This window comes from Corvus moneduloides, chromosome 19, assembly GCF_009650955.1.
Source record: "Corvus moneduloides isolate bCorMon1 chromosome 19, bCorMon1.pri, whole genome shotgun sequence".
Classification (NCBI taxonomy): domain Eukaryota; kingdom Metazoa; phylum Chordata; class Aves; order Passeriformes; family Corvidae; genus Corvus; species Corvus moneduloides.
Window position 1 is genome coordinate 7,300,013 of NC_045494.1, and position 27,380 is coordinate 7,327,392.

General features: G+C 46.1%; 1 protein-coding gene across 5 annotated transcripts in view; it reads left to right on the plus strand.

Moving 5' to 3' along the window:
* TMEM94 (transmembrane protein 94) overlaps positions 1-27,380 on the plus strand; it is a 50,432-nt gene that overhangs the window by 19,234 nt on the left and 3,818 nt on the right. For 3 of the 5 annotated variants that reach the window (XM_032129356.1, XM_032129355.1, XM_032129354.1), the window contains 28 exons: positions 290-409; positions 1,094-1,221; positions 1,802-1,938; positions 2,580-2,776; positions 3,388-3,539; positions 3,828-3,930; positions 4,232-4,318; positions 4,847-4,963; positions 8,685-8,741; positions 10,576-10,680; positions 11,293-11,457; positions 11,694-11,903; positions 12,071-12,386; positions 13,111-13,284; positions 16,525-16,627; positions 17,798-18,015; positions 19,221-19,402; positions 19,603-19,741; positions 20,366-20,481; positions 21,329-21,428; positions 22,837-22,945; positions 23,490-23,679; positions 24,207-24,284; positions 24,671-24,756; positions 25,212-25,293; positions 25,588-25,742; positions 26,014-26,108; positions 27,115-27,208. In XM_032129356.1, coding sequence (XP_031985247.1) covers positions 290-409; positions 1,094-1,221; positions 1,802-1,938; positions 2,580-2,776; positions 3,388-3,539; positions 3,828-3,930; positions 4,232-4,318; positions 4,847-4,963; positions 8,685-8,741; positions 10,576-10,680; positions 11,293-11,457; positions 11,694-11,903; positions 12,071-12,386; positions 13,111-13,284; positions 16,525-16,627; positions 17,798-18,015; positions 19,221-19,402; positions 19,603-19,741; positions 20,366-20,481; positions 21,329-21,428; positions 22,837-22,945; positions 23,490-23,679; positions 24,207-24,284; positions 24,671-24,756; positions 25,212-25,293; positions 25,588-25,742; positions 26,014-26,108; positions 27,115-27,208 — 3,815 coding nt within the window. Of the gene's footprint in view, positions 1-289; positions 410-1,093; positions 1,222-1,801; positions 1,939-2,579; positions 2,777-3,387; positions 3,540-3,827; positions 3,931-4,231; positions 4,319-4,846; positions 4,964-8,684; positions 8,742-10,575; positions 10,681-11,292; positions 11,458-11,693; positions 11,904-12,070; positions 12,387-13,110; positions 13,285-16,524; positions 16,628-17,797; positions 18,016-19,220; positions 19,403-19,602; positions 19,742-20,365; positions 20,482-21,328; positions 21,429-22,836; positions 22,946-23,489; positions 23,680-24,206; positions 24,285-24,670; positions 24,757-25,211; positions 25,294-25,587; positions 25,743-26,013; positions 26,109-27,114; positions 27,209-27,380 lie in introns of those variants that run through there. The other 2 variants (XM_032129357.1, XM_032129358.1) reach the window with 2 other exon arrangements.

Below are 27,380 nucleotides of genomic sequence, written 5' to 3' on the forward strand. Positions count from 1 at the left end.
GCCTCTACCGATTAGATCTTGTTTCACAGAAATTACTTAGTATTGTTCTTTGATAAAGTATTTATCAGCACAGTCAGGACTGGTTTGTTTACCTGATACTGTCTAAGTGCTCTAATTCCAGCCAGCAGTCTAAAGTTCACAGGAGGGAAGATGATTTCAGGAAAACAGAGAATCAGGCTGCTGCTGCTGAGTACAGGGCATTCACCGTCAGCTGCTCTGTCAGCCACCAGGAGAAAGCCTAAAAGGAAAATAGGGAAGCACTAACCAGTTTATTTTTCTGGCACCTCAGGATGAGATGACCTCAAGTTTGGGCCTTACCACAAAGAAAGCCCTCACAATCCTGAGAGACCAATTGTCAGCACTGCTGGAGGGGCATCAGAAGGAACGGAAAAAAGGGACTTCGTGGAAGGTGAGGCACCAAACAGCACAAGTTGGGCACTCGGTCTCCCCTTCTCAAGGTAAAGATGAGGGTTAAACAGAAGTTGGCTGCGTTCCCCTCCAGAGTGCAGCTGCAGAGTGTCCAGGTGTAGAACTGCTAAAGTCCTTGGGAACAAAGCAAGGAATCTGTCTAAGGGTGTGCTTCTGTCAGCACTTCTCTCCTGGATGCCAGAGTTTTGGGAAGATGCCTCTTGCCATGTGAAGGATCTAAGGACTTCAAGAGCCACCAAGGGCAGTGAGCTTAGAGGGTCCATCACAGGTGGAGATAAAGAGCTGTGAAGCTTAACAGTCTCCCCTTGTCCACCGTGTTTGCCTGGCGTGTGTGTTGAATACAAAGTGCCAGTGTTTATGCACAGTGCTTAAAAGTGTTCCTTGGTTGGTCAGTGACAATGGGACAGCCTGGCACAGAAGCCTTTTCATTCTTCCAATCAAGAGAAAAGCAGAGTGTTCACTCAGACTCACCAGCTGAGCATCCACTGGTGCTGTAGGATTCACACAATGGATCTGGGATGCTCTGTGTCATGTTCAGGGGTTTGGCAAAGTTCTGTTCTCCCTGGAGCACCAGCTGCTGCCTTCACCCTTTCTCACTCTGCTTTTCCAAACGTCTGGCTCTGTGTTCCATGAGTGCTGACTGTCTGCTGCTCTCCCTTTGCAGGAGGTGTGGAGGAGCAGTTTTCTGTACCATGGTAACCGCTGCTCCTGTTTCCACTGGCCTGGTGCGTCTCTGATGCTGCTGGCAGTGCTGTTGCTGCTGTGCTGCTATGGGAGCCAGCCACAGGGGAGGTGAGCAAAGCTTCCTGTGCTGCTTAACTGAAGCAAGCTGCTAGTTTTGTATCATCTTAGTACTGTATATGGTTGACGTAAGTGTTGTCCCTCATTCTGTCTGGATGTCTTGATATCAGCATACTCACACTGGTAATTCCCTATCAATCCCTTCCACAGAACTTCAGCCAGCTTAATTTTACTTCTAATAGACCCAGGGAGTGTCCTATGGAGAGACTGAGGGTTTTTTTTTCTACAGCATTCCTAGATCTTTAAAACTCCTAGGGCATTATAATAGTTAGGAAGTATTTTGAAACCAGAGAATTTAGTGGCTGATGAGAGAAGTTACTGTGCCATACATGCCTTGACCGTATTTGTAAAGTATTTCTTAATTGAGATGGGTCCTTTCAGACCTCTCTGGTATCATTATCCTAAAGAAGAAGTGTGATCATGCATTTCTTTTTGAGCCATGAATCTGTGAGATGTGGGAATAAACAACCAGGCAGTTGTGTGTTTATCTCTGTGGGTGTCTGGCAGTGTATTCTGCTCGTTTACTCAAACCTCATCTGCTTTCTGCTTCCTCCTGTTTTGCTGTGTGAAGCCAAGGTGCTGAGATAGTCAATGCACTGGCACTCTTCCTCCTGCTCCTCTTGGATCTCCTCATGATCGGGCGTCAAGAGAGGCTGAAGTGCAGAGAGGTGGAGAGGAGGCTTCAAACCATCGTTGATAAGATAAACGGTGAGGTCGCCTTCATCTGTCCCATTTGCACTTTGTTTTCCTCCCATTGAATCTTTCCCCAAACCTGATCACATGCATTCCTAATTAAGCTTGCTAACCTTCCCCTGTGTTGCACGGAAACAGGCTGTGGGAAGTGTGTTCTCCTCATGCCTGTCCTGTAAAATAATTATTTTGAGCTGTCATGTGGCCATGTGCTTCCAAGCTGTGTGCTACCAGGTGGGCGTCTGTTATGGCTGTGCTTTGGAGTAATTCGAATCCTAACATCCTTATAAAAATATCTGCCTTGAGCAGATGATGGGGGGAGAACACATGGGGTTGTACCACAACACAGAGCAGAAGGAAATAAATTGCTGTGCATGAGCATCGTCTCAACGGGCGCTTTGTGACCTGAGGGGGCAGTTCATTCCAGTGGGGCAGTTTCAAGGACAGCCTTTAGCTTTTCTGTTGTACAGGGTTTTAATTGACTGTTTAGTTGCCAATACTGGGTGGAGAAAGAAGGGAAAAGCCATCACAGAGGAAGAGAGAGATGATAAAAGATCATGGGAATGGGCTGAGCTTAGCACTGGGGGACCTATAGCCCACTGCAGGATGTAAAATCCAGAATTGCTGCCACTTCATTCTTTCACACTTTGTGCTTTCAGATACACTTGGCAAAGAGGTGAAATGGTCAGATTCCATGTACCCTGACCTTCACATGCCTTATGCCCCATCCTGGTCCCTTCACTGGGCCTACAGGGATGGGCATCTTGTCAACCTGCCCGTGAGCCTCTTGGTAGAAGGAGATGTTGTTGCTTTGAGGCCAGGCCAGGAGTCATTTGCTTCTCTGAGAGGGATTAAGGTAACTTGCTTGTCTAATTTCCCTGGCCTATAACAATATATTTCCCAGGTTTTTCTTGCTAATACTCTTAATTCCCAGAGTACAGGTTATGGGAGTATTTGGTTTCTTCTGACCTTGAAAATAGCTTGAAATTCTGGTTCAGTCAAGGATGGCTCATAGTTAGCCAGGCTGCATCTTCTCCATGAGCTCCCAAACCCACTGGACAGGAGGCACTAATGTTATACAAAAGCACTGTGTTTCCTCCTCTCCCAGGTCAAGGGGAAAATGTAATGTACTGCTAAATATAAGTGGAGTGAATCTATCCAGTAGGATAATATGACATACAAACCCCATCCGTTATCCTGCTTTTTATGTGCAGAAATAAAGTTTGTCTGCTTTGACCTTCTCCTTACTACTGATTTATTATAAAAGAAGGTAATATAAAATACCTGGGGTAGAAGTAAATTAACTAATCACTTACAAGATCTATACAAAGATTTTACTGTTTGAAGAAGGTTGGAAAAAGTTTAAAGCTTGAAATGTACCTTTGGTGGGTTTGATTTCACTCCAAATGCCAATTCTCATGAAATAACCGGATGTGCTTGAACACAAGCCTCTGACCTTTTCTCTAGGATGATGAGCACATAGTTCTGGAGCCTGGAGATCTATTTCCACCCTTCTCACCCCCGCCCTCCCCAAGGGGAGAAGTGAAGAAGGGACCTCAGAACCCTCAGCTCTATCGTCTCTTCCGTGTGTTGAAGACCCCAATAATTGATAATGTCAGGTGGGTTAAATGCAGGGCACAGTGCCTGCCCAGCTGTCTATGTCCTTGTTGGTGCCTTCCTGTTAAGCAGGTGAGGGGTCCTGAGGAGTTTGCTTGACAACACTGAAAATGTACCATGGCAAGTGCCACACTCTTATTGTGGATGTTGGCTTCTCTTTTGACAGCCATCCCTCATAGCATAGGCTGAGCACAGTGTTCTAATCAGGTCTGCTAGGAGGTTTATATCCAAGGAAAGTGAAGGGTTAGAGTCTTAGTTGCTGAAATTTCAAGCTGTTTTCTGTTTTTTAGGTGGTGCCTGGAAATGGCTCTGTCACGGCCTGTGACAGCCCTGGATAATGAGAGGTTCACTGTACAGTCAGTGATGCTGAAATATGCCGTCCCTATCGTGCTGGTGGGTCTCATTCCAAGCCTTTGTCCTTGAGAATAGCCATGTGTTGTCAATAAAGGTGAAGAATTTGCTGCCATCAACAGGAAGTTGTGGCCAGGCTCACTCATGCAGCTGACTCTGTGTGTACCTTGGGCAGTTCAGAGATGCTGAGCCACGTAGCCGTGAGAGTGGAGGGAGGAACTGCAGCAGCAGATCATAAATACGTTTTTCATACTTTCCCAGGCCTGAGAATGTTACAAGGCACTGAAAACCCCTTCCATGCAAGTGCAGGTAGTCAGGTGACAGTGTCATCTCTGAATTGCAGGCTGGATTCCTGATAACCAACGCCGTGCGCTTCATTTTCCAAGCTCCTGGAATTGCTTCCTGGCAGTACACTCTTCTTCAGCTGCAGGTAAAGGAGAGCTCTGAGCTTCACTACACCTCCTCCCCAGAGCACCACCAAGATGGATTCCCTCCCTCAGTGACCTAATTCATCCTGTGACAGCATCCTATGGCAGCATCCTGGATCTGGAAGCATGCTGGGTCCAGGAGCATTCAGTGGAGGAGGACAACAGAACTTCCCTGGCCATTCCTTATAGACTTCCCTTTAAGTGTTTTGCTCTCTCATTTGCCATGTATGTGATTATCTGTATCTATTTATCTATATCTATATATATGATATCTTTTGCCTTTAAACTCATTAGAGTTTTACACCAAATTCAGCAGGAAAAACAGCTGCAAGTTGGTGTGATTGATTCCTGGCCTCCTTCAGTAAACCCCCCTAAGGTGTGCACTGTTTGGCACTGCTTCCAGTCCCCTTCCTTCCTGCCCTGGCCTTTTATCCTTATCCTTTCACTGTGGTGGAAAAGATGTCACGTGGGAGATTCTGCTTCTTGTTGTCTCTCTGTGCTTGTTGGTGATCACAGATTGTTTTTTTCAGGTGAATGGTGTCTTACCCATCCTTCCATTGCTCTTTCCTGTCTTGTGGATTCTTGCTACAGCCTTTGGAGAAGCCAGAGTCTTGGCCCAGATGAGCAAGGCCTCATCCACCTCACTGGTAGGTTTCTCCCACATTGCAGAGACAAGGGCAGGAGATGAAAAGGCTCTGTGAAGTGACCACACTGAATTTAGCAGATGTGTCTTCATAATTATAAAACCTTGTTATATCTTTGTCCCAGCTGTTCCCTCTCCCTGGAGTACAACATTACTTCTTGAACAGATGCTTTAATTTTTTCAACCTCTCTACGGATATCCCAAGGTGATAGGAAGCTCTTGTGATTCCATAAAACTCTTCAAGACATGTGCTTTCTGTCAGATAAATATCATTTGTCACAGGGGTCAACAGGGAGATAAATGCCCTGTGGTGGCTATATCTGGGCAACGCGTAGCCACTGAGAAGGAATGTGATACATCATATCCTCTGCAGTGTTCTGTGGGCTGAACAGTCCTTTCCTGAGACTCTGGGGCTTTGTTTGCAGGCATGGCCTTTGAGTAGGTCAGGGAGTAAGAGCAGTTTCTGGTGGTTGTGCTGGTTTGGGGAGTGGAGTTTGGTGGTCTGATGGGGTGTGATCCTGAGTTGGATGCACTGTGAGGTGTCCCTTCTTCTGTCCTGGTGGCAGTGCTGATGAGATGCACTGAGCTATGTTTGTCTTCTGTGCTGATTTCTGTTACTTGGACAGAGTTTCTCCCTCCTCCTTGTCCTTCCTTGGCCTCTGTGGCCCTGGATCTGTGTTTCCTATTTTCCCTCTAGTTGTACATGACTAAGCTGCCTATGTCCTGGGAGGAAGGACACGTTACATCCCGTAGTAGCATTTGCACCTTTAGAATCTCTTCTCAGTGTTTTCTCCACTTTGCCTTTCCTACCCATTCTCAGCATCACTTGGTTTGTACTTTTGAAGCCTCCCTCTTTCCCTTCACAATCTGCTATTCAGCTGGGAAAAGCCAGAGCTCCTTGGCCTCCTTGCTTCATCATTCTCAACATTCCCATTTGCCCTGTCACTCATACTTGCACCTTCCTTTTGTTCTTTCCTCTCTTCTCATTTTTCTTGTCCAGGCAACCCTGTCTCTCCAGCCAGCTCTTTCTGTGGCATCTCAGACATGATCCTCCATCCTTGCTGCTGCAGAACAGCTGTTGTGATGTGCCTTGGTCACTCACCCCCTGACCAGGGCAGTCACTTGGCCTCTCTATTTCCCTCCTTCCTTCTCTCTTCTCTGTTCAAAATGTAGCAGGTAAGACCCTTTTCCTCTCCAATCACTTGGCCTACTTGGTGGCGACTTGGCCACTTCTCCACCTTCTTCCCCTTCCTATCATGTTCAAGCTGATGGATTCCCAATTTTTCAAGGCTGGAGGTGACCTTTGTGCCTGGTTGAAAGGACACAAACCAGTGCCCCCCTAAACAAGCCCCTGCCTCAAGCTGCATTACTACAGTTGGACTGCAGCAACATTCCTTTTAGAAAGGAATTTGCTGTCGGTTTGAAAACATGTACTGCCTTTCATAGGTTGTCTCAGTAACTATTTACCTTCACTGTTAAAAATGGGCATTCTGCATTAGTGGGAATTTTTGCAGTATCTGATTTCCAGCCTTTGGAACATTTACATCTTTTGTCTCCTAGATTTAAGAGCAAAGAGCACGTCAATCAAAATTCTGGTCTGTTGTGACTACTCACATTCCCTTTTACCATCTCTGGTTAACAGTTTAAGCACCTTGAGGCACTATAAACATATTTTCCAAACCTCTAATCTTTCTCTTGGTGTTCCTCTTAGCTTTCTCCACTGTTTCAGGATCGCTGTAGGGTTATGAATCTCAAAACCCACAAAATATTCCAGTAATAGCTGTGCTTTTGATAAATTTCAGAATAATTTGGACTTTCTGCTCTGTGTTCCCTTGTTTGTGCAACAAAGGATCCCATTAGATCTTTTAGCCAGTGCTTTAAAAGGCCAGGCTTTATTCAGCTGATAGTCTGCAGTTACTGCTTTCTGAGAGTCCTCGTCCTGTAACTCCAGCCTTCATTTTTGCACCTAAATACACAGCCTTTGATTTGTGCCTGTTCAGATACATGTTTTTGCATATTGCCCAAGCAATCCATATTGTTCTGTGACAGTGGTCTTTTCTCTTTACATTGCACTCTGCCCCAAACTTTGTGTCATTTACAGTCTCTATCAGTAATGTGTTGTTTTTAGTTGCTATTAACAAAATACCCAGATTTGTCCCTGCTTGAGCTAGTATCACATTATTGCAAATAATTTCTGTTTCTGTTCAATTTAGAGATAGTCTATTTCTAATATATCTACTATGGGCCCGATTTCTTTGGTATTTTTGTTAGAAAACCACTCAAACATTTAGAATCAAGTCAAATTACCAAATGGTCTATGTCAAAAGCAGTACTTTTATCAGTCAAATCTGTAATTTTGTCAAAAAAGATATCACAATAATTTGAGGAGATTTGCTGCTCATATAGTTGTGGTGTTTGGCACTGGTTGTATTATTCCACTTCTTTTCTTTTAATTGAGTCTCATATTAGCCACTCTGTTATTCTGTCTGAAATCAAAGTCTGTCTGGGGTCCTGTGGTAATTTGGATGGTTCTCCTTCCCTTTTTGGGCATTGGCACCACTTCCATTTGAACTGGGACTTAATCCATAGTTCAAGCCTTGTGCAAAATCAGCAGTAACAGTCATTGTCCAGACCTGCTAATTTAAACATATTTACTTTCAGTAGCTGGTGTTGGAATGGAAAATATTTCATAGTTATCATATGGTATGATTTTATCACTGAATAAGGAATAGCAATATTTATTTAACATGTCTGCCTTGCCTACAATGTCATTTGTAATTTCACCGTCTTTAACAAGCAGTGGTCTGGTTTTAATTACCTACTGGTATACTTTTCGTTATTTTTTATGTTAATTTTTACTTCTGTTTTCACTTTCACTCAAAACTGGTCTCTTACTTTTACTATGGGATTGTTGCTTTTTAAAATTGTAACAAAATATTCTTAACCAGTTCCTAATCATCCTTTGTAGTTCTCAGTTTAAATGATTTCTGACAGATTTCTCTTGCCTTTTTTTGGCTTTGTTAAACTGATCCTTTTTGAAGTGCCAGATATATGCATTATTATTTAGGCTATGGTTTTATTTACATATAAATGTAATTGCCATGTTCACTTATGGTTATGAATAGACTTAAATTTAAACTTTTTCAGAATTACACCTAGTGTGGAATGCCTTTGTGCTGGATGCAAAACTTATGAGTTAGTGAATTTCTCAGTGTAATTCCACAAGCACCGTTGTAGTGCCCTGCTGTAATTTCTTTTCATTTGCTATCCACATCCCATTTGTATCACCTCATTCCTCTGTGTCCATTGTGTTCCAGGCACCTGCTTTTCCAACCCCTCTTCCAGCTCCCTTTCTGTAACTGACCCATATAAGTTAAAATCAGATCACTCAATCCTGGCTCTTTCTGACTAAAAATAGCCACACAGAAAGAGCCTCCTCTGGGTCTAATTGCTATTATTTTCTCTGTAGACATTTAGGTAATGACTGTGTGTTCCTCTGTGATGTACAGCACCAAGCACTTTGCCTGTGCTTCACAAGTAGATAAAGACAGAGTCCATTAAAGGCTTAATTGCTTTGTTGAGTTATCGGTCTGCCTTGGTACAGTGATTGCCACAGAGCAGGACTCCTGCTTTCTCCTCCCTGAAGGCACATCCTGAGGGAAGGATGTTCCTCCTGGCACATTTCTGAGCACAATTATAGTAACTGGTCTCTTCTCTTGCTGCAGCTTGCTAAGTTTTCAGAGGACACTCTCAGCAGCTACACAGAGATGGTATCTTCTCAGGTACTATTATTATGAATTGTTTTCCTCCATCTTCACTGCAGAACTTCATGATATCCTTTCCCTTCCTCTCTGATCTCCTGCTTGTTGCTAGACCCTTTTTACTTGTGTCAGTTGTCCGTTGTCACTCATTTGTTGCTTTAATTTGCTGTGCATGCAGGTTGCATGTCTTTCCCCTCCACCTCCCCATGTAAATACTGCTCTGCTGACCAGAGATTGAGGTGACCTCGATACCGAGTCCAGTTGTGTTTTTATGAATATTGCAAATGGTTTGAAATCAATGTTTTCTGTCCTGAACACAGTACCTCTTTCAAGGCCTGTTCCAGAAGTAAAATAAACTTTTTATGATGTGTGTCTGAAAGAAGGGAAGTATTTTGCTTGCAGCAGAAAAACCTTGTTCAAGCCAAAACTAAAACCCAGAGGGAATGGTGGTCAGCACCGAGACCAAACTGCAGAGGGGACCATGGAATGTTCAGGCTTTTTAAAAAGTCTGATCCTGTTCCATGGGCTCCTTATCAGGCTTAAGCACATTACTGGTGCTTCCAAAGCTGGGGCAATTAAACATTCAGGAGCCCTTTTTCTGGGGAAGGAACTGCTCCGGCCACTCTATAAATTGCATCATCCAGATTAAACAGGTGGGTAGAGGAAAGATACTTCTCTGTCTAATCTGGCATCAAGATTCCCCTTTCCATAAGGAGGCAGATGCACTCCAGGAGTGATTAAAAATCCCTAGATTTTATAAGAGTCAGTTCCTGTTTCCTTGCTCCCAGTCGCTCAGAGGAATGCACATGGGTGCACACACACCTGTTTCCTTTGCTGAATGTTTTGTTGCCTTTCTTTGCCAGTTCATCGTTTAGCTGAGATGTTTTTCAGGTACTAAATAGGAGTGATTTCAGCTGACCTACCCTGTTGAGAAGATCTGTTTCTTTTCTTTTGTAACATTTTTGCTTAGGAGAACCTGGTTTAAATAAGAGCTTTTTTTTCTTGGTGATAGCTCCGGATTGTTTTGCATTTGAGCTTACTGCTGTACTAATCATTAGGATCCAGAGAACATGATTTGAGGAGCTTTGGGGGAAGTGCTCTGCAGTGACAGTATTCCAGAATAACAGCTAAAAAGTGGTAAAATAACACAGTAATTCAATCCTGGTTTTGCTGGCTTTAGGATTGCACAGAGGAAAACACGCAGCTCTGGTGCTTGGATTGATTGCTGCCATCCAGACTCCCTCTGAAACATGTTTGTGTGGAAAATGAAGGGTGCCAACTGGATATTTTAATTTTGCAAAATATCCCCTTCTTTCTGTTTCATTACAATACCTTTGTAATGATGGAGTAGTCAGGGCACCTTGGCTTTATTTCCAACATTGTCACTGCCTCAGTAACTAAGCTTGGGCAAGTCACCTGACCACAGGGACCCCATCCTTTACCTGATTTGCAACGTGGTGGTGGGAAACCAAAGGCCTCAAACTCCATAATCCGAGGGGTTGAATTACTTCAGGAAAAAAACACTAAGAGGTGACAACTGATTCACTCAAAATGAGCTCACTTCAGAATTTCTTTCTCTGTTTTTGGATAGACAGAGGTAGTTTCAGTGAATTCTCAGTTCAACAATCAGACTGACTGTTAGCAATCAGTGGAAAGGGGAAGAAATGCTTTTCCCTTGAGAACACCAGCACTGTATCAGGTAACAGGTTCCCACAGAGGCTGATGTCTATCTTACAGTGTATCCCTGTGTTGAAAGTGGAAGCAGGTAATGTCATACTCCCTTTTTTCCTTCTCTCCCTTCATCTTCCAATGAATGGGTATCTAATTGGCTGATGTCCTCTGCTTCCCTCGTCAGGAAATGATACGCTGTATCTGGAGCCACTTCCTCTGTGTTCTAAAAGGCAAATCCCCAACTCTGAGCTTCACTTCCAGCTTGCTCCACAGTCTGGGATCTGTCACTGTGAGTATTGCTGGGTTGTCAGAAAGAGGAGCCCTGTGAGGATGCTTCATTTCCATCGTTCATGTCGTCCTTCCCCGAGCACAGACTGTTTGCAGTCAGTTCACTGTGTTGGAATTAGAAACCCTTCAGGCTCCTGTCTTTGTAGAAGAGTTTATAACTGTCCAGTCATGTCCAAGCACATTTACAGGCTAAAACAATGGTTTGAGATACTCTGTGACATCTGACAGGATGTCTGTATTTTCCAGCTCTGGTTCTGGTCAAATTGCCCTCTTGATTCCTGTGCAAGAATCAGCTGGTTTGGGTCCTGGTACGGTAGTAGCTGGTGAAATAGGTTGAGTAGTTGCTTCCTTCCCTTGGTCTTCATGCCTAGTTTGTAATATGCTGAAGTAAAATTGGTGTTAAACAACCCATCAATCTTGTTAGAGCAAGGAATTCTTGGATTTCTTGGAGTGTTATTAGGTGCAGTTTTTTAAGAGAGAAAGTTGATGAAGGAGAGACTTGTCTATCCTCCCATGTGTTTAATGAAGTAATGATATTTACAACTAAGCATGAACATTGAGACATGTCTTCACTAAGATTTTGCTTTCTTGGGGGTGTTGTGGGATGTTCTAGGTGCTCTGCTGTGTAGACAAGCAGGGGATTCTTTCCTGGCCAAACCCCAGCCCAGAGACTGTTCTGTTCTTCAGTGGGAAGGTGGAACCACCTCATGACAGCCACGAAGATCTGACTGATGAGCTCTCCACACGGTCTTTCTGCCATCCTGAGATGGAAGATGAGGTGAGTGATCCATAATCCATAATGTAGTGTGTTGGCTGCAATCATAGTTTGACTGACACACAATGTGATATTATAGAGGGGCCTTGTAGAGAAGTCCTGTGCCATAATTCTTTGCTTAAAAGATGAGGAAGCAGGAAGGATCCTTTTCTACAGGAGTCCTAAAGCAGCGGGTGAATCAGCAGTGCCTTGTGTTCAACCACTGAATCACCACCCTTCGCTCTGTTGGTCTCCCACAGCCCCATGAAAGAGATGCTTTGCTCTCTGGCCCCTTGGCAGACACAGTGCACATGGCCAATGAACAAGAGAGGAACAACTGGTCTGGTGATGCTCCAAAGGCTCCTGAAGCCTCTGCCCACCGAAAGCCAAACAGCAGAAGCAAACATCCCTCTGGATCTAACGTGAGCTTTAGCAAGGACACGGAGGGTGGAGAGGAGGAACATACTCAGGTAAGACATACTGGAGGGGCACACAAGTAGGCTTTTGTGAAACTGTAACACCGACTCAAACACACAGAGTACCCCCTTTTGGGCAATTTAGCTGGGATCCCTGCAGGATTCTAGGCTCAAGCTGTATTCATTGTAACCAATTAGAATTTCTCTGCCTGTTGGACCAGGTTGTTGGGGACAGCGAGGTGTTGGCTTGTGAGGCTGAAGACTTTGTGTGTGACTACCACCTGGAGATGCTCAGCCTGTCCCAAGACCAGCAGAACCCCTCCTGCATCCAGTTTGATGACTCCAACTGGCACATGCACCTGAATTCCCTCAAGCCTCTGGGCCTGAACGTGCTGCTCAACCTGTGCAACGCCGGCGTGACCGAGCGGCTGTGCCGCTTCTCCGACCACCTCTGCAACATCGCCCTGCAGGAGACTCACAATGCTGTGCTGCCTGTCCACGTGCCCTGGGGCCTCTGTGAGCTTGCCAGGCTGATAGGTGAGGAGGAACTGGATGAGCAGACACAGAGAAATCAGAGCTGTCAATAGACACTTAATCCTTAGAGAGCACAAGAATATTTCCCCAGTCCTGTTTGCTGAGGAGGTGGAAATTCAGAGCTGACTCTGTTGTTGTTTGGTTGCCAAAAGAGTTTATTAAAGAGATGGCTTTTGGCAAGTTCTGACGTTGTCAGCGCTATCCAAGGAACAAATGTCATCAAGCACAGTGCCAGCCAGCCCTGGCTCGGCTTCGTATTCTTCTGGTGTGAGTCTGCCAGTCTCATCAGGAGACAAAAATACCTGCTAATGAACAGATACCTGTCCTGTCTTTACAGTAGGGCTTTACAAGGAGTTTGGGGATAAATGGTGTACCTCAGCTATAGATGGGAAAATGGAGTCATAGGGGATGTAAGAGGTTAGAGGTAACACTAGGATTAAAACCTGGAAACTTGAACTCATTTCTGTGCCTGTCCTGCAATGTCACAGTTACTCTCTTCAGTGAACAAGAGCATGGACACTGTAATTACTAATCTAGTCCTTTTGAGTGTTTTTCATCCTAGATCTTGAGCCATATTTACGTGATGCACAATGAGCACAGCTCACCTGCCAGTTGCTGGCGAGGTGTCAGAATGAGCACAAAGTGGGTGGCACAGAAGCAGGAGAAGGGACTTTTCTTTTGCATTGATTAGAGCCTAATTTTCCTCCTTCTTGTGTTCATGTTTCAGGTTTCACACCAGGTGCTAAAGATCTTTTCAAGCAGGAGAACTATTTGGCTTTGTACCGCTTGCCAAGTGATGAGATGGTTAAGGAAACCATCCTGGGGAAGCTTTCATCCATCACCAAGAGGAGACCACCCCTGAGCCACATGATTAACCTGTTTGTGAAGGACACCACTACCAGTAAGGCTGCCTCTTCCTTTGGGTACCCACTTGGCACAGGGGAAGCTTTTCCTTAGATAGCCCAGAAAATGTCATGCTGGAAGAGCCTGGAGTCCCTGTGGGTGATGGCCCTGCTCTGCCCATGGCCAGTGCAGATATGATTAGCAAACCTCAGTGAATCATCTGTGGTATACTGAGAGGGAGAATTCTTCCCAGCCTTGACTCACTCCAGAAACATAAATAATTAAAAAAATTATCTTAGCACATAGTAGACCTGTTTTCTGGGACCAAATGGCAGTGCAGAGCATGGTATGGGTTTATTGAGCTTTTAATAGACTTTATGATGGTAGTGCAACTAATACTGCACAGGGTTGAATATCACTCTGGGTTTTAGTTAATAATGCTCATGGTTCTGATAAATCATAAACTATTATCTTTGTGAGTTGTCTGCACATTACATTGCACACTCCTATATTGCATAATAATAAGAAATCACAAAACTCCCATGCAAACTCACAGTCACCATAAATACAACACCTGAAGCCATGCAGACTTCTCTACTCTTTCTACTCCTTCCTACTCCCGTAGGAATGGGCTAGGATGGGAACGATGTACAGCTGGTTGAGGTCTTAAAGCACCTCAGAAAGGTTTAACAGCTTACTTGTCAGAGCTCTTAGTCTCTTTGTAATTCCTTAAATTGTCTGAACTTGGCTCTCTGGAGTTGACATATGTTCAATATTGAATCTGAAATAGATCATTGTGCTGGCCAGAGTTTTACCAGGTTAACTGTCTTCTCTCACCCACTTCTTAAATTTTTATGTTTCTCTGGGAAGGAGCTTTTTCATTTGTTCTGATTGCTGCTATTTTGCCTTCATAAGCAGGAATTATTTTGATGCTGAGATTTTTAGTGTAGAGGAAAAACCTTTAATGTTGCCTCATTTCAACTCCTTATCCTCACTTTTAAACAGTTTAGGTTAGAGCCTGGAGCTCAGACGGATATGTGTGACCTGGATTATGCTGTCTAGAGTAAATTCTAAGAGGAGTTTTGCCAGTTGGGTTTAGTTAACTGTTGCAACACCTCTCACAAGGGGTCTTATCCCTTGAAACTTCCTAAAATGTTGCCATTTTAGAATCAGAAATACTGGATTGTGCAGGTAACATTGGGTGAAGTCAAATGGCTCTGTTTATGCAGAAGTCAGACCAGATGAACATAACTTACCTCTCTCCACACATTATTTGTGACTAAATCTTTGAATCCTCCCACTCCCATGACACGCTGCAGTCAAAGGGAGATACATAATAAATTCTACAGCTGTAGCAGAAATAGGAGGCAGCTTATCTGTATGTTCCCTTACTATTCCATTGAAATATGTGTCCCACCATCTGGCAGTGTTCATCCCAGATCCATAGTAACCACATGGAAATGAGGGGCTCACCGGCATCTTCCACGAATTAGAACGGCTCGATACCATCTCTGTCTTCCTTTGCTGGAGCTGCACTGCTCCCTTCCTTTTGCTCTGTCTCACTGGCACAGCTGGAGCAGTTTGGTTCTTCCCAACGAGTCCCAGCAGCCATCAATGCCTGATCATACTCCCTGCCCTGTTGATTATTTTTTTCCCCTTTTGCCAGAGAAATTCTGGCCTGAGAGTTCATGATTTGGGAAGGGAAAGGGCTGAGCTCATTTTACTGGCAAAGACAGCTCAGTGAACTCCTTGCAGTTTGTAATGTCTGCAGCCACTGCCACTTTCCCCTTAGCAGGGCTGTGGTGTGAGATTCTGGTGGGAATGAATGGGAAATGGGTTGCAGTTGCTGTCAGGCACGAATGTCAGTACATCTGTGCATGTGGTCATTGCAAGCTCTTGCTCTGTGTCCAGGACATAGGTTTTACATGGATAAACATCCCTTGTTCCTTCTTTCCTAGCAAGGACTATCTGACCTTAGGAGCAAGGTGGGAAGGATTAGGTGTTTATACAATAAAATTAACCAGAGCTCTGCACAATTGCTCCTTTGTGTCCCTGAGACAGGCTCCTTCTTTCACACACAGCTCTTATTCCTCTTGGAGGTTTGTTATGCTGATAAACTTGGCTTGTGATGACTATTTATAGCTAAAGCAGAGAGCTGCTATGTTTTGGAAAATCCTCCAGTGTTCCTGAAGGTCCCTGCCTGGTTTGTGTTGAGGGGATATTCTTGGCTCTGGATCTCACCAGCCAGTGTGAGCATTAGCAGTCAGCAACAATGCCTGCAAAGAAGCCTTTGGGCTCATTTTTCTTGGCAGTAGTTTTTTTTTTTTGGTTTTTTTTTTCATTAGTTCAGCTTTGAAGCTGTTGGGGGCAAAGTCACAGAGCAGCTGGATGAGGGAAGGGAGACTCTACGTGCAGGAAATGTTAATGGGTCAATACAAATGAGAAGGAGCAGGAGGTGTGGAGGGGAGGCAGCCCCACATCCCTGAACTTGTGTCCTGTGCCTGGGATCTGCATCAGTGATGTCACACGCCTCTGAGACAAACCTTTTAACACCTCTGTCTACAAGAGGGAATAAGAGATTTTGAGTCTGTATTAAAAACTGAAAGAGGGGGAGAAAGAAAAACAGGACGAGCTGTGGTGTCCATTGATTTTCAGTTCTTCCCTAAAGACAACATGAGTTGCTTTTGTAGAGTCTGTTATGTTGAACTTTTGACCCATCCTGATTTAACACATTTTCAGGGTGAAAATGTGAAACAGGCTGTTATGTGGCAGGTCACACTGTCAAATTATCTTCTGCTACTTGAATGAAAAGTATTCAAGAATAGCTCTTACCCTTCGGTTCCACGTCTGGCCTAAAACTGAATGTACTTTGCAGCGTAGGCAGACTTTGATCCCCGGCTCATCACTGGTATTTGTACTTTCATGACAAGAGGCACAAAGGAATTTCTCTTCTTCTGCTCTGTGGGATGCAGGAGCAAGATATTATCCCACCTTTATAGGAGCAGGATTGATACACAGGGTAAGGGGAGAATAGGAAGGGACTACATGGCTCGCATTTTATCACAGCCTTGTTTGAATCCACAGTTAGACAATGGGCAGCTGCAGGTGCATCATCAATCCTGAATACTTTCTTGGTGGAGACTGAAGACTTTCAGCAGAGGAAAAGGGGATATCTGGAATGCATCAAAGCATTTTGTGGGAACACTCATGTTTTAACAAATAAGGGAGCAGTTGGTGTGATATCCCCTTCCTGGGAGCTGTATGTGTGATGCTGACTCATTGTTCTCCTGCACTTCAGGCACTGAGCAGATGTTTTCTCATGGGACAGCTGACATCATCCTTGAGGCCTGCACTGACTTTTGGGATGGTACCGATATCTACCCCCTCTCTGGCTCTGACAGGTGGGCAGCTTTCTCATTTGGGGCATTCAGGAGCTGCAGATGAAATGCAGAGGGAACCTGGTCACTCTGTTAAAATTCTTTTTGTGATGCTTGTTAAGCTTTTTAAGAGCTTCAAGTAGGTTATGAACAGGAGCCATCTCTGCTTGTAATTAATTGTTATCATAGCAATGTAAGAGATTAGACAGCAACAAGCACTCAGTTGGACTGTAAGAGCAAGCCACTTCATACTGTATCTGTTGGGATATTGTCCTCTTTTAAGTGGATTCTGACTGTACTGTGTTGTAGGACTGAATTATAATCAGGTCATGCTGGTGGCAGAGAATTTTTGTTGTTTTTCAAGAAAAATGTGTTGTCTTACATGAAATGGAAAATGATCAATTGTGCCTGAACCAGTCCACACACTGCATCACACCCTTGGAGTCCTGCTTCAATATCTGACAGTGTGTGCTGTATTTTCATCTACAGGCTGAATTGCTGTTCCTGTTGGCACAGCAGACCAGTAATGTTTGGTTTCACTGACTTTTCACATTGTTCTTCTAAATCTGCTTATCCTCAGGTGTGAAAAAACTCCCACTGATCTTGTTACAAGCAAATGAAATATCTGATATAAAGTCTAATTTGTTACCTTTGTGAATTCAACTTAGAGAAGGAACCTTACCTTATTTCAGTGACTCAGTATTGACTAAATACAGCTCCTGGGACCCAGACTCAGAAGGGGGATAGGAGAAAAATCTGCTACTGCAGCTATCTCTGCCATAGATCCTGTTGTCAGAGTTGTCAGTTCCCTCCTTGGTGTTTATCTCCCTACATATACATTATGTCTGATGAATTAAGCTGCTTCTGTCATGCAATGAACTTCCTTGGAGTCATCTGGCAGCCATATAGAGCATATTATATTAATAAGTGTATTCAAAGAGCTCCATGTTCATACCCATCAATCTGATGGGCAAACAGAAATATTCACCACTGCCCCTGTTGGAATATGTGTTCTTGTTGCCCTGCAGTGCCTGCAGCTTGGAGAATGCAGAAACAGTAGGGAAAGGCTTCTTCAGACTTCCTATCCACTCTTTGAGGAAGACATTTTTCCAGATACATGGAACTACAGCATACATTGTCAGAAACACGGCACATTTTTGCTAACTTTGCCTGTTTTTTCTCTCTTCCACATAGGAAGAAGGTGCTGGATTTCTACCAGCGAGCCTGTCTGTCGGGATACTGCTCTGCCTTTGCATACAAGCCAATGCACTGTGCCTTGTCCTCCCAGCTCAATGGCAAGTGCATAGAGCTGGTGCAGGTGCCGGGGCAGAGCGCGATCTTCACGTGCTGCGACCTCCCCGGGACCACTCCCATCAAACAGAGCAGCCGGAGGAACAGCTGGAGCTCGGATGGTATGTGTGTCTTCAGTCCTGGCTGTAACCAGATCTGCTGCTGGCCCAGGGGCTGGATCAGATCAGTCTAGAGCTGTAAGAACGTTGTTATTCAGAGTAGCAGATGGAAATTTGGAAGGAAGGGTTTCTGAAGTAGATGCGTTTTCAGAGGAAATAATGGTGTGGCAGCTGGTAGGGGTATTTCTAGTTAAGTTATTGAAGCTTGCAGAGAAATTCTCCTTGTGGGAAGTCTGTTTCTAAAGTGGGCTACTGAGAGTCAAGACTTCTGGGTGTTTCAGTACTTGATTTACTATTTGTCTGATTTTATGGAAATCACATGTGATGGGCTTTTCAAAGGAATGAAATTTGTGGTGCTATGCCACTATTATCCCTTGGTGGATTTTACTGCTGTAGTGAAGGAACTGTTTCCACTAGTGTGCTGTACATGTCCTTCAGAACAGCAGTGGAAACTGAGAAAGAAGCACGTACCATTACATAAATCCAGGAGGCTCTTTGGAAAACCAGTCTTAACCTCTTTCTGCCTTGGTCTCCCATCCTGTAAAATGTGACTAGCGGGGTTTCCAGCAGCTGGGGACAGTTGTGACTGTTTTCAGAACACTTTTGAGTCCCACCTGTGGCAAGCCTTGCAACTGTGTGAAGTGTTTTATTATTTTGTCCTTCATGCTGCATCCAGCCCCCATTCACCACAGGCTGATGGGGTGATGGTGAAGGAACCCTGTGAAAGAGCCTTTGGAGGCTCTTTGGAAGTGTCTGCAGGGAACATGATTCAATTCCTTTGCATCAGCCCCTCGTGCTCTGATGCCACTGTGCCTCAGCTAGACTCACCATGTTGTTTAGGCACAGTAGGATGTGTTTAAAATGCACATGTGAACATTATGCAGCACACATCCTTGACCTTTCTACCCAAATTCCTTGTGACTGATCCCTGCCTTTTATCTTTTTCCTTTCCACGCTTGCTGTTTCCCACTTGTGTTCTTGGTCTTGTGTGTGGGGATGTTCTGAAACCGCTGCTGTGACTGGGTATGCTGGGACAAATGGATGTCTCTTCATCTTTCCTCCTGTGTTTGTGTTCCTGCATGTTTCTGTGTGTGGATACCATGTCCTTGGGTGTCACCTTGGTGGCCTCCCTACCTCGTGTCCTTTGTCTGGTGCACACGTGGCCCCTCTTGTGTCAATGTGATTGCGTGTTGTTTGCATGCCTGAAGAAGGGATTGGGGAAGTGATGGAGAAGGAAGACTGTATCCAGGCTCTGAGTGGACAGATCTTCATGGGAATGGTCTCATCTCAGTATCAGGCCCGCCTTGACATTGTCCGCCTCATTGATGGATTGGTCAATGCCTGCATTCGTTTTGTCTACTTCTCCCTGGAAGATGAGCTCAAAAGCAAGGTAAGCTGTCTTTGCTGAACCCCCTGACCTTGCATGGCCCCTCGTTGTCTGACTGGAGAGTTTAGCTCCAGTGCAATCTAAGGTTAATCTGATTCAGCCCACTAATGAGTCCAGAAGGTACCTGTGCTCCAGTATGGCATCAGTCTGCAGTGCTCTGGCCTGGGCAGCCCCCCTAAAACCCTTTGTCTGCTCACCCACAGGTGTTTGCTGAGAAAATGGGTCTGGAGACTGGCTGGAATTGCCACATATCCTTAACACCCAATGGTGATGTGCCTGGCTCAGAGATCCCCCCCTCCAGCCCCAGCCATGCTGGCTCTCTGCACGATGACCTCCACCAGGGTGAGAACTGTGCCTTGGCCACTCTGAATGCCATGTGTTTCCTGGGTGGTTCTTTTAAACCTATTCATAGGTTGCCGTGTCCACACCTGACACCTGATCCATCAGAGCTTTGAGCACAAAACTGGATGGGCCTCAGGTGCATGTGTGTGTAAGCGACAGCACTTTACATTTATAGCCTTTTCAGCCAGCCAGTACCAAGTTTTTGGAAACAGACATCCTTCTGTGCACCAGCTGCCATGAATTTAGGTCCTCAAGAGTGCTTCTGGTTCTTGCTGGGACCCTGGTCAATCCAGTGAAGGTCCCTTGCCTGTGCATTACTCTTTTTTTTCTTACTTCAGCTGGGATTTCTTTATTCTCTTCCCCTAGAAGGACAGCAGAACAGATAAAGTATCATGTCTCAAAAGAGCAGAGACTAGGCTCCCATATCTACCTCTGAACAGATTAGTCATCTAAAAATACTGCATTTTAGATGACTGAGTGGGAGATCTGAGTGTTGCTAACCCAGAAAATCAGGCCTCACGTTTCCTGGCTTCTGCAGCGCCACGTGCATGTCCCACGTGGGTGGCACAGGGGTGGCAGAGGCAGGTTTGTGATTATTGTTTATGCTGCTTCTCTCTGCTCCAGTTTCTCGAGATGATGTGGAGGGGCTTCTTCTGATGGAAGAGGAAGGGCACTCGGATCTCATCAGCTTTCAGCCAACAGACAGTGATATCCCCAGCTTCCTGGAGGACTGCAACAGGGTGAGGGCCCCTTTCCCTGTACACCTTGTACTGTTGTCATGGTCAGGAGTGTCACCTCATTAATCCCAGAGGGAATTCCTCTTCGAAGCAGATTCACTGGTTTGTGTTGGGTCTCCTGATTTCCCTCACTCTCTTCCAGCTTGGTTATTTAGAGCCTGGGAAATCTGGGGTTCTCTTAGTTAGTTTCTTTTGCTGAACAGCTCTTTGCTTTGGAGAACTGGAGGCTACTACACATGGGGTAACCTTGAGAGCTGCATCTCAGTTCCTCTGGGTCCCATGGGCTGGGCAGGGTGTGGGAACATCCCCACTTTCCATGCAGACAGAAGAAACACTGTCTTCCAGCTGTGACCCACAGACTGGTGCTTCCCAGTGGTGAGAGTGTGAGACCTGTGTTCCTGCTTTATAAAAACCTCACACATGCTCAGCAGAGATTACAGGAATATCAGAGATACAGATTAAAAAAAAATCTATTAGGCCTGGTTTTAGAAGGCAAGAACCCTTCTTGCATTGCTGCAGGTTGATGTGGCTGCAATTGAAATAGATCCAATTGCTGGGAGACAGCAGATGTGTCTGACTAGACTCTCCACACAGGCAAGAAGTCCTTAGAAATTCTTGAGCACAGGTTTGTCTCACTGACCTTACAAACCCTGAGGGCAAGCACAGGCAGCTTGGCAGGTCAATGTAGAACTTTATCAGAAAACTTTTGACAATGGCTCAGGAAAGCCAGTTCTGTCTGCAGGAGCATGTATTTGCATAATTCTAGGAATCATCATTCTCATTTCAGCAGTTCCCTCTGAAATGCCTCTCCCTCACACTCCCTGCCTTATCTGTCCTTTCTCTTTTTCAGGCCAAACTTCCCCGGGGAATCCACCAGGTGAGACCTCACCTGCAGAACATTGACAACGTGCCTTTGCTGGTGCCCCTGTTCACAGACTGCACCCCAGAGAGTAAGTGGCCTTTCCTGCTCCTGTCCATTAATTCCTTCCCCAGCTTCTTGGTCTGGCTTATCCAAGAGTAGACATGGGTGAAGGGAAGGGGATACATTCCAGAAATCTAGGTCATATTGATATTAATTACCCTCTGTTGCTACCTGTGGGGAACCAGGTGTTAACTTAATTTAAGTGCAGCTGTTGCCCAGCTACTGAATTGGGCTGAGAACCACTCCTTTCAATTTGCATTCGTAAGAGACACAAAAGTAAACATCCACAATGCTACTGCCCTTCATTAAATAAGTGTTATCAGTGTACCAGGAGACTTTGATCTCTGCTCACAACTGTTATATAACTCAGAAATCACTTCCCAGAAGAATTTTCCCTTGGCAGTTGCTGTTAACACCTTCTGCTTCTTTGCAGGTTTTGATTGCAAAAAACAGAAAGGACAAAATTTCTCCCTCTCTCTCTCTCTCTCTGAGGTATTATTTTATCTAAGAAAGGGGCTGAGTGCTCAGCAGGCTAATACCTGCCAAGTCTCCAGTAAAAGTGTGAAGCATCATTATGATTTGGCATTTTAGTACCTCTGGTCACAGTTCGCAGCATCTCAATCACGGTCCAGTCTGCCTTCACACTTAGTGCCCAAATTTCCTCGCTCTCTCTTTGACAGAAGTGGCAGCTCCCCACCTGACCCAACCCATCACTGTGCTGCAGGTCTCTGTGCACCAGGCATTTAGTGAAAGTGTTTACAAGGGAGTCTGCAGAGGGGAGGCTTGGGGATTTTTGTCTGGAGCATTCTAGAAAATCCATGTACACACAGAGAGAGCACTGTGCATAGAGCTACAGAACTAAAATCAGATCAAACAGCAGCTTTGACGTAGAGGCCCCAGGGATGTTGATAAACATATTGATAAAGGGTAGAGGTGGTGGTGGGTGGGAGAGCAGGAACAGTGGCTGAGTGTGGCACTGCTTTTGGAGTGGTTTGTTACTCTACTCCTTTACACTTGCAGCAACACTAGTGATGTGCTGCTGAGCAGAGTTTGAAACACTATTTATTTTCAGTTTGAATGCTTCAGGTTTATTTCATTTCTGCTGTTTTCTAACAAGACCTTTTGATGCTGAAACTGTTTCATGCACCCAGGTTATACCTACAGCTCTGGTCTGAAAAATGCAAATCTCTGGGTCACAGTTCTCTGAACCACAGCTCAGTTCCTGCAGTGGCAGGTATACAGAGCACCTGGCCTGCAGTTCATTAACTGTCTAATTGTATGCTTTTGCTGTGGATCTCCCTGTACATGACTGGCAAGTATCAGTTGGGGCAGTTTTAAAAGATCTGTTAGTTATCCAGATTGGAAAGGGTGTGGAACACTGCATTTTTGGGTGCATAATGACATAACACACTATTGCTCCTTCTGTCCCTCTGCAGCCATGTGTGAGATGATCAAGATCATGCAGGAGTACGGGGAGGTGACCTGCTGCCTGGGAAGCTCTGCCAACCTTCGGAACAGTTGCCTCTTCCTGCAAAGTGATATCAGGTGGGACAGGGTCTATTCATCCTCCAACTGCCTTTGCCTTGATCTTAGCAAGTACCCAGCCATGGGTCACACCACATCTGTGCATTGTGCAGGGAGATGCTCACAATTGCTCTGCCCATTTTTAGCTGCTTTTGTCTTCATAATGGAGATTTGGGGGTATTGGATGGGATGACTGCTTAGGGCCCTTGACACACAGAGGTATTTCCATGTCTGAAAGGAAGGTAACTCTCTTGCATGCTGGACTGTTGTGCCCCAAGTGGATTACAGATGCTTCCCATTGGGTGAAAGAGTGGAAACACCCCTCTCAATCAGCCAGTATGTTGACCTTGTGCCACAAACCCAAATATGTTCGTTATTTCTCTGTGGATAACTGAAAGTCTAGGGAGATTGATCCTAAATTCATGTCATAGCTCAGGCTTCTCTGCCTGAGCAAGGTGTACAGAGCATGGCACAGCACAGTGTGACCTTCCAAGCTGGACTGCAGTGAGACAGTTTCTCCTCTGGGATGAGGCCTTTCACCAACACCCCTGTGTTGTCCTTGCAGCATAGCCCTGGACCCTCTCTACCCATCCCGCTGCTCCTGGGAGACCTTTGGCTATGCCACCAGCACCACCCTGACCAATGGCTCAGAGGAGCTCACCCCGCTGCAGCTCTCAGGGCAGCTCAACAGCCTGCCCTGCTCCATGTCCTTCCGCCAGGAGGAGAGCACCAGCATCATCAGGCTCATAGAGCAGGTGAGCCAAGCAAGCCCCTCTCCCCTCTGCAAGGAGCACAGCCAGGAGCTCCCGCAAGCATTCTGCTTGAGGTGCCCACAGTGCTGCTAGCAGGAGCTTTGCTTGTGTCTCCTGGCCTTTGTTCAGGAAGAACAACAGGGAAAGTCTTCCTGCCTGACCCTCCTAGTCCAAGGTGTAGTGGATGGTTTGGGAATAGTGCCTTGTGGCAACAGAACATGAATATTGTTCATCAGGATGAAGTATAATCTTGCAGAGATCCCTAGCCAGACAACAATGCAGTGTTAGGGAGAAGTGTAACCCCAGAAAAGCCAAGAGTTTAAACAAACTTACCCCTTGGCTAAATTCTACCTTTCCTTCAGAACCTCTCCATGTAGGCAAGAGACCTTCCCTTTTTGCTTTCATTGTGTCCAGATCTTCTCCCCTCCCACTTCCCCTGCAGGCCACATGTTCTGCCCCTGCCTGCCAATAACTGCTCTTGGCTGGCAGCTGCTCCCAGCAGGGCTCTGAGGGCTTGTGCTTCCTTCCAGGCCAGGCATGCAACGTATGGGATCCGCAAGTGTTTCCTCTTCCTGCTGCAGTGCCAGCTGACCTTGGTTGTCATTCAGGTGAGTCCTGGCCTGGCTGGGGACAGTGTTTAACTCAGAGCACAGGAGGGCTCACGTGGATTTGGTTGGCTGCAGTGGGGCAGCCTCGAGAGAGGAACGTGGCCTTCAGTCAGGTTTACACAGCGCATTTGGGGAAGTTACAGATGGATGTGATCTCAGCCTGCACTGCCTCTGCTCCCTGACCCTCTTACATTTACTTTCAAACACTTTTTCCCTGGAGACAAGCATCCCCTGCAGCTCCTACCATGGGAACATATGGAGGGGCTGTGCAGTGGCAGTCCAGTTACCAGCTCATCCCAGTGTTTTGGGGGAAGACAGCAGCATTTTGGGTAACAAGTGTGTCCTAGCACTGCTCATGCTCTTCACTCTGGGTTGTTTCTGTCCAGTTCCTCTCCTGCCTGGTGCAGCTGCCACCCATCCTCAGTACCACAGACATTGTGTGGCTCTCCTGTTTCTGCTACCCACTGCTCAGGTGAGTCTGTCAGGGTGGAATCTCCTCCCACCCTGCACAGGATGCACAGACCAGTCTCTCAGCCTCACTGTGTCCATGCTAAAAGAAAGCTGACCACCCACAGCATGCTAAGAAGGCTGCAAGGATTATTCCAAGCACCTACTTTGACAAGGTGCTTGGAAACAGTGACAGGAGCTGCTGTGTTAACCCTTGCCTTGTGTGATGGAGAGTCTGGGGTGTCAGGTGGAGGTCAGGGTACCACAGGTGGTTTTGTCTCCCTCATATATTTGGAGGTCACTTCTCTCTCTGTCTGCACCTGCCATGAATAACACTTTTTACAACATATGTAAAGATAAGTGCCAATGCTTCAAGCAGTCGGAGTAGGTTATTTGGGTTCAAATGTTAGACACAGATAAAAGCACAATATCTCTGGTGCCTGAACACGTTACTGAGACACTTAACTTGCCTTTCTCCAGTATCTCGCTCCTGGGCAAGCCTCCCCACAGCTCCATCATGACCATGGCAACAGGAAAAAACTTGACTTCCATCCCCAAGAAGGTAGGTGGCCCCTCAGATTTAAATTGTCCACGCATTTTTCTCTTCTGTTTTGTCCCAGTGTCTATGCATAGCTGAGGCCCTGTGCCTTCCTGGCTCTCTCAGTAAATTGATCCATGGCATGAGCCAGGAAGGGAATTCCCTGTTCCAGCATGCCCAGAGGGCAGATCCTCAGTGCAGCATCTCATCTGTACTACAGCTTGTCTTTTGCAGCCACTGATTCTTTGATGGTTCACGGGGAGGAGGTTGTACCAGTGACATGCCTATGTCATCCTCCTTCCTTTCCCTTATTCACAGACTCAGCACTACTTCCTGCTCTGCTTCCTGCTGAAATTCAGCCTGACCATCTGCTCCTGCCTCATCTGCTTCGGGTTCACCCTGCATGAGTCCTGCAAAGGGGTGAACACCACCAGCCTCAACCTCACAGCCTGCTCCTCCATCATGCTGCACAGGTGAGGAACTGGGCCTGGCACACACATCCTACTGCTCTTGCCCTTTCCAAGGAGAACTGATTCCAGTCCTCTAACAAGCTTCAGCCTCTTCCATGACCCCCCAGGGCTAAGTGCTCTCCCTGTAGCCCTGACAGCTACATCAGTGCCTGCTGATGATGTCCTGGTACCAGGACAGCCTGAGCTCACACAAATTCCTCAGCTGTTGGTGGAAACAGGTCAGACAGTTAAGTGCCCTCTGCTGACTTCTTTCCTGTGTCCTCTCATTCACTAGCAATGCTGATGGTGCTCCTGACTGGTTTGGGACATTTTCCAATGCTCTCCTGGTAGCCCAGAAGCTCACAGCTGGCCTGATTGTTTTACACACAGGTAAGTCCCTGTTCCCAGAACCCCATTCCCTGCTCTGGGGAAAAACTTGCATCCTCTGTCTCTTTCTGTGCCCCCTATGCCAGAGCACAAACTCCCTGATAGAAGCAGACACTGCAGTGGCCTCACAGCACAGGCACAAATTCCCCTGTCTCACTAAACATTGCCCTGGCAGATTAAAGACAACGTTCTCAGAACTGATTCTGCTTCCTACCAGCTTGGTGAAGTGCTGGTTCTGTCCAGTCTCACCAGGAGAGCCAAATCCCTTTTGCCTTCTTGAAAGTTAGTAGCAGCACCTGTAGCTCTCCAAAAATATTCCCTGCCTCAAAAGTGTTTATATCCCTGCTGCTATTTTGTGAAGTACCCCATTGCCTTCCTCCAAAGGGCACTGGTGCAGCTGTGACTGTTTGAGAGCTGGAAGCCTTTTTAAACCCTCTGGAGGGGTGTGCAGCCAGCTCCTCGCTGACCTTCATCACCTGCACCCATTGCCTGGCAGAGTAGGTCCAGTTGCTCCCTGTCCCCTCCTTTGGAGGGGGGGGTGTTGCAGTACTTTTGTGTCCCTCAGACCACTAAGGCAAGGCAGGGGTGCTTTGCCTGGCAGCTGTTTGGAAGAGCCCAAGTGAAAGCTGAGCAAATGCAGACAGCTCTGGGTCTCTGGCTAAATCTCCCTCTGGGCTGGAGCTTTCCTTTGGTGCAGCCCTGGAACAAGAGCACACCCACCCTTGTCCCACTCCCCAGACCTGGGCCTTTCCCTGCTCTGTTTTAGCTTCTCAGGCTGTGAACCGACCTCCCAACAGTGAATAACTGTGTGCAGTACAACCCCTGCCCTTCCCCCACCTGCATTCCAGGGACTTGGCATTGCTGTGAGGAGCCTGGTCTGAAAGAGCCTTGAATGGAAGGTTGCTTCCAGGGACGTGAACCTCATATCCCTTAGGAGTAACAGGTGTTGATGTACCTTGTAAAGTGCTGTATCTGTGTGTGATGCTAAATAATGCCCTTTTCCCGGCAGTGTTCATATCCATCACCCACGTCCATCGCACCAAGCCCCTGTGGAAGAAGAGCCCCCTCTCCAACCGGTGGTGGACGCTCACTGTGGCTGTTGTGTAAGTACCCCCAGGCCCTGGAGAGGTGTTCCAGGGTGCTGGAGCAAGGAGGTCTCCAGGCCCACTCCAGCACCACTTTGCTGGTGCTGAGGAGAATAAAGTACATGGCGATTGATCTCCACTGCTGAACTGGTGAAGTGTCTCTGTTGTGAGCATTTCATCTGGGCCTGAA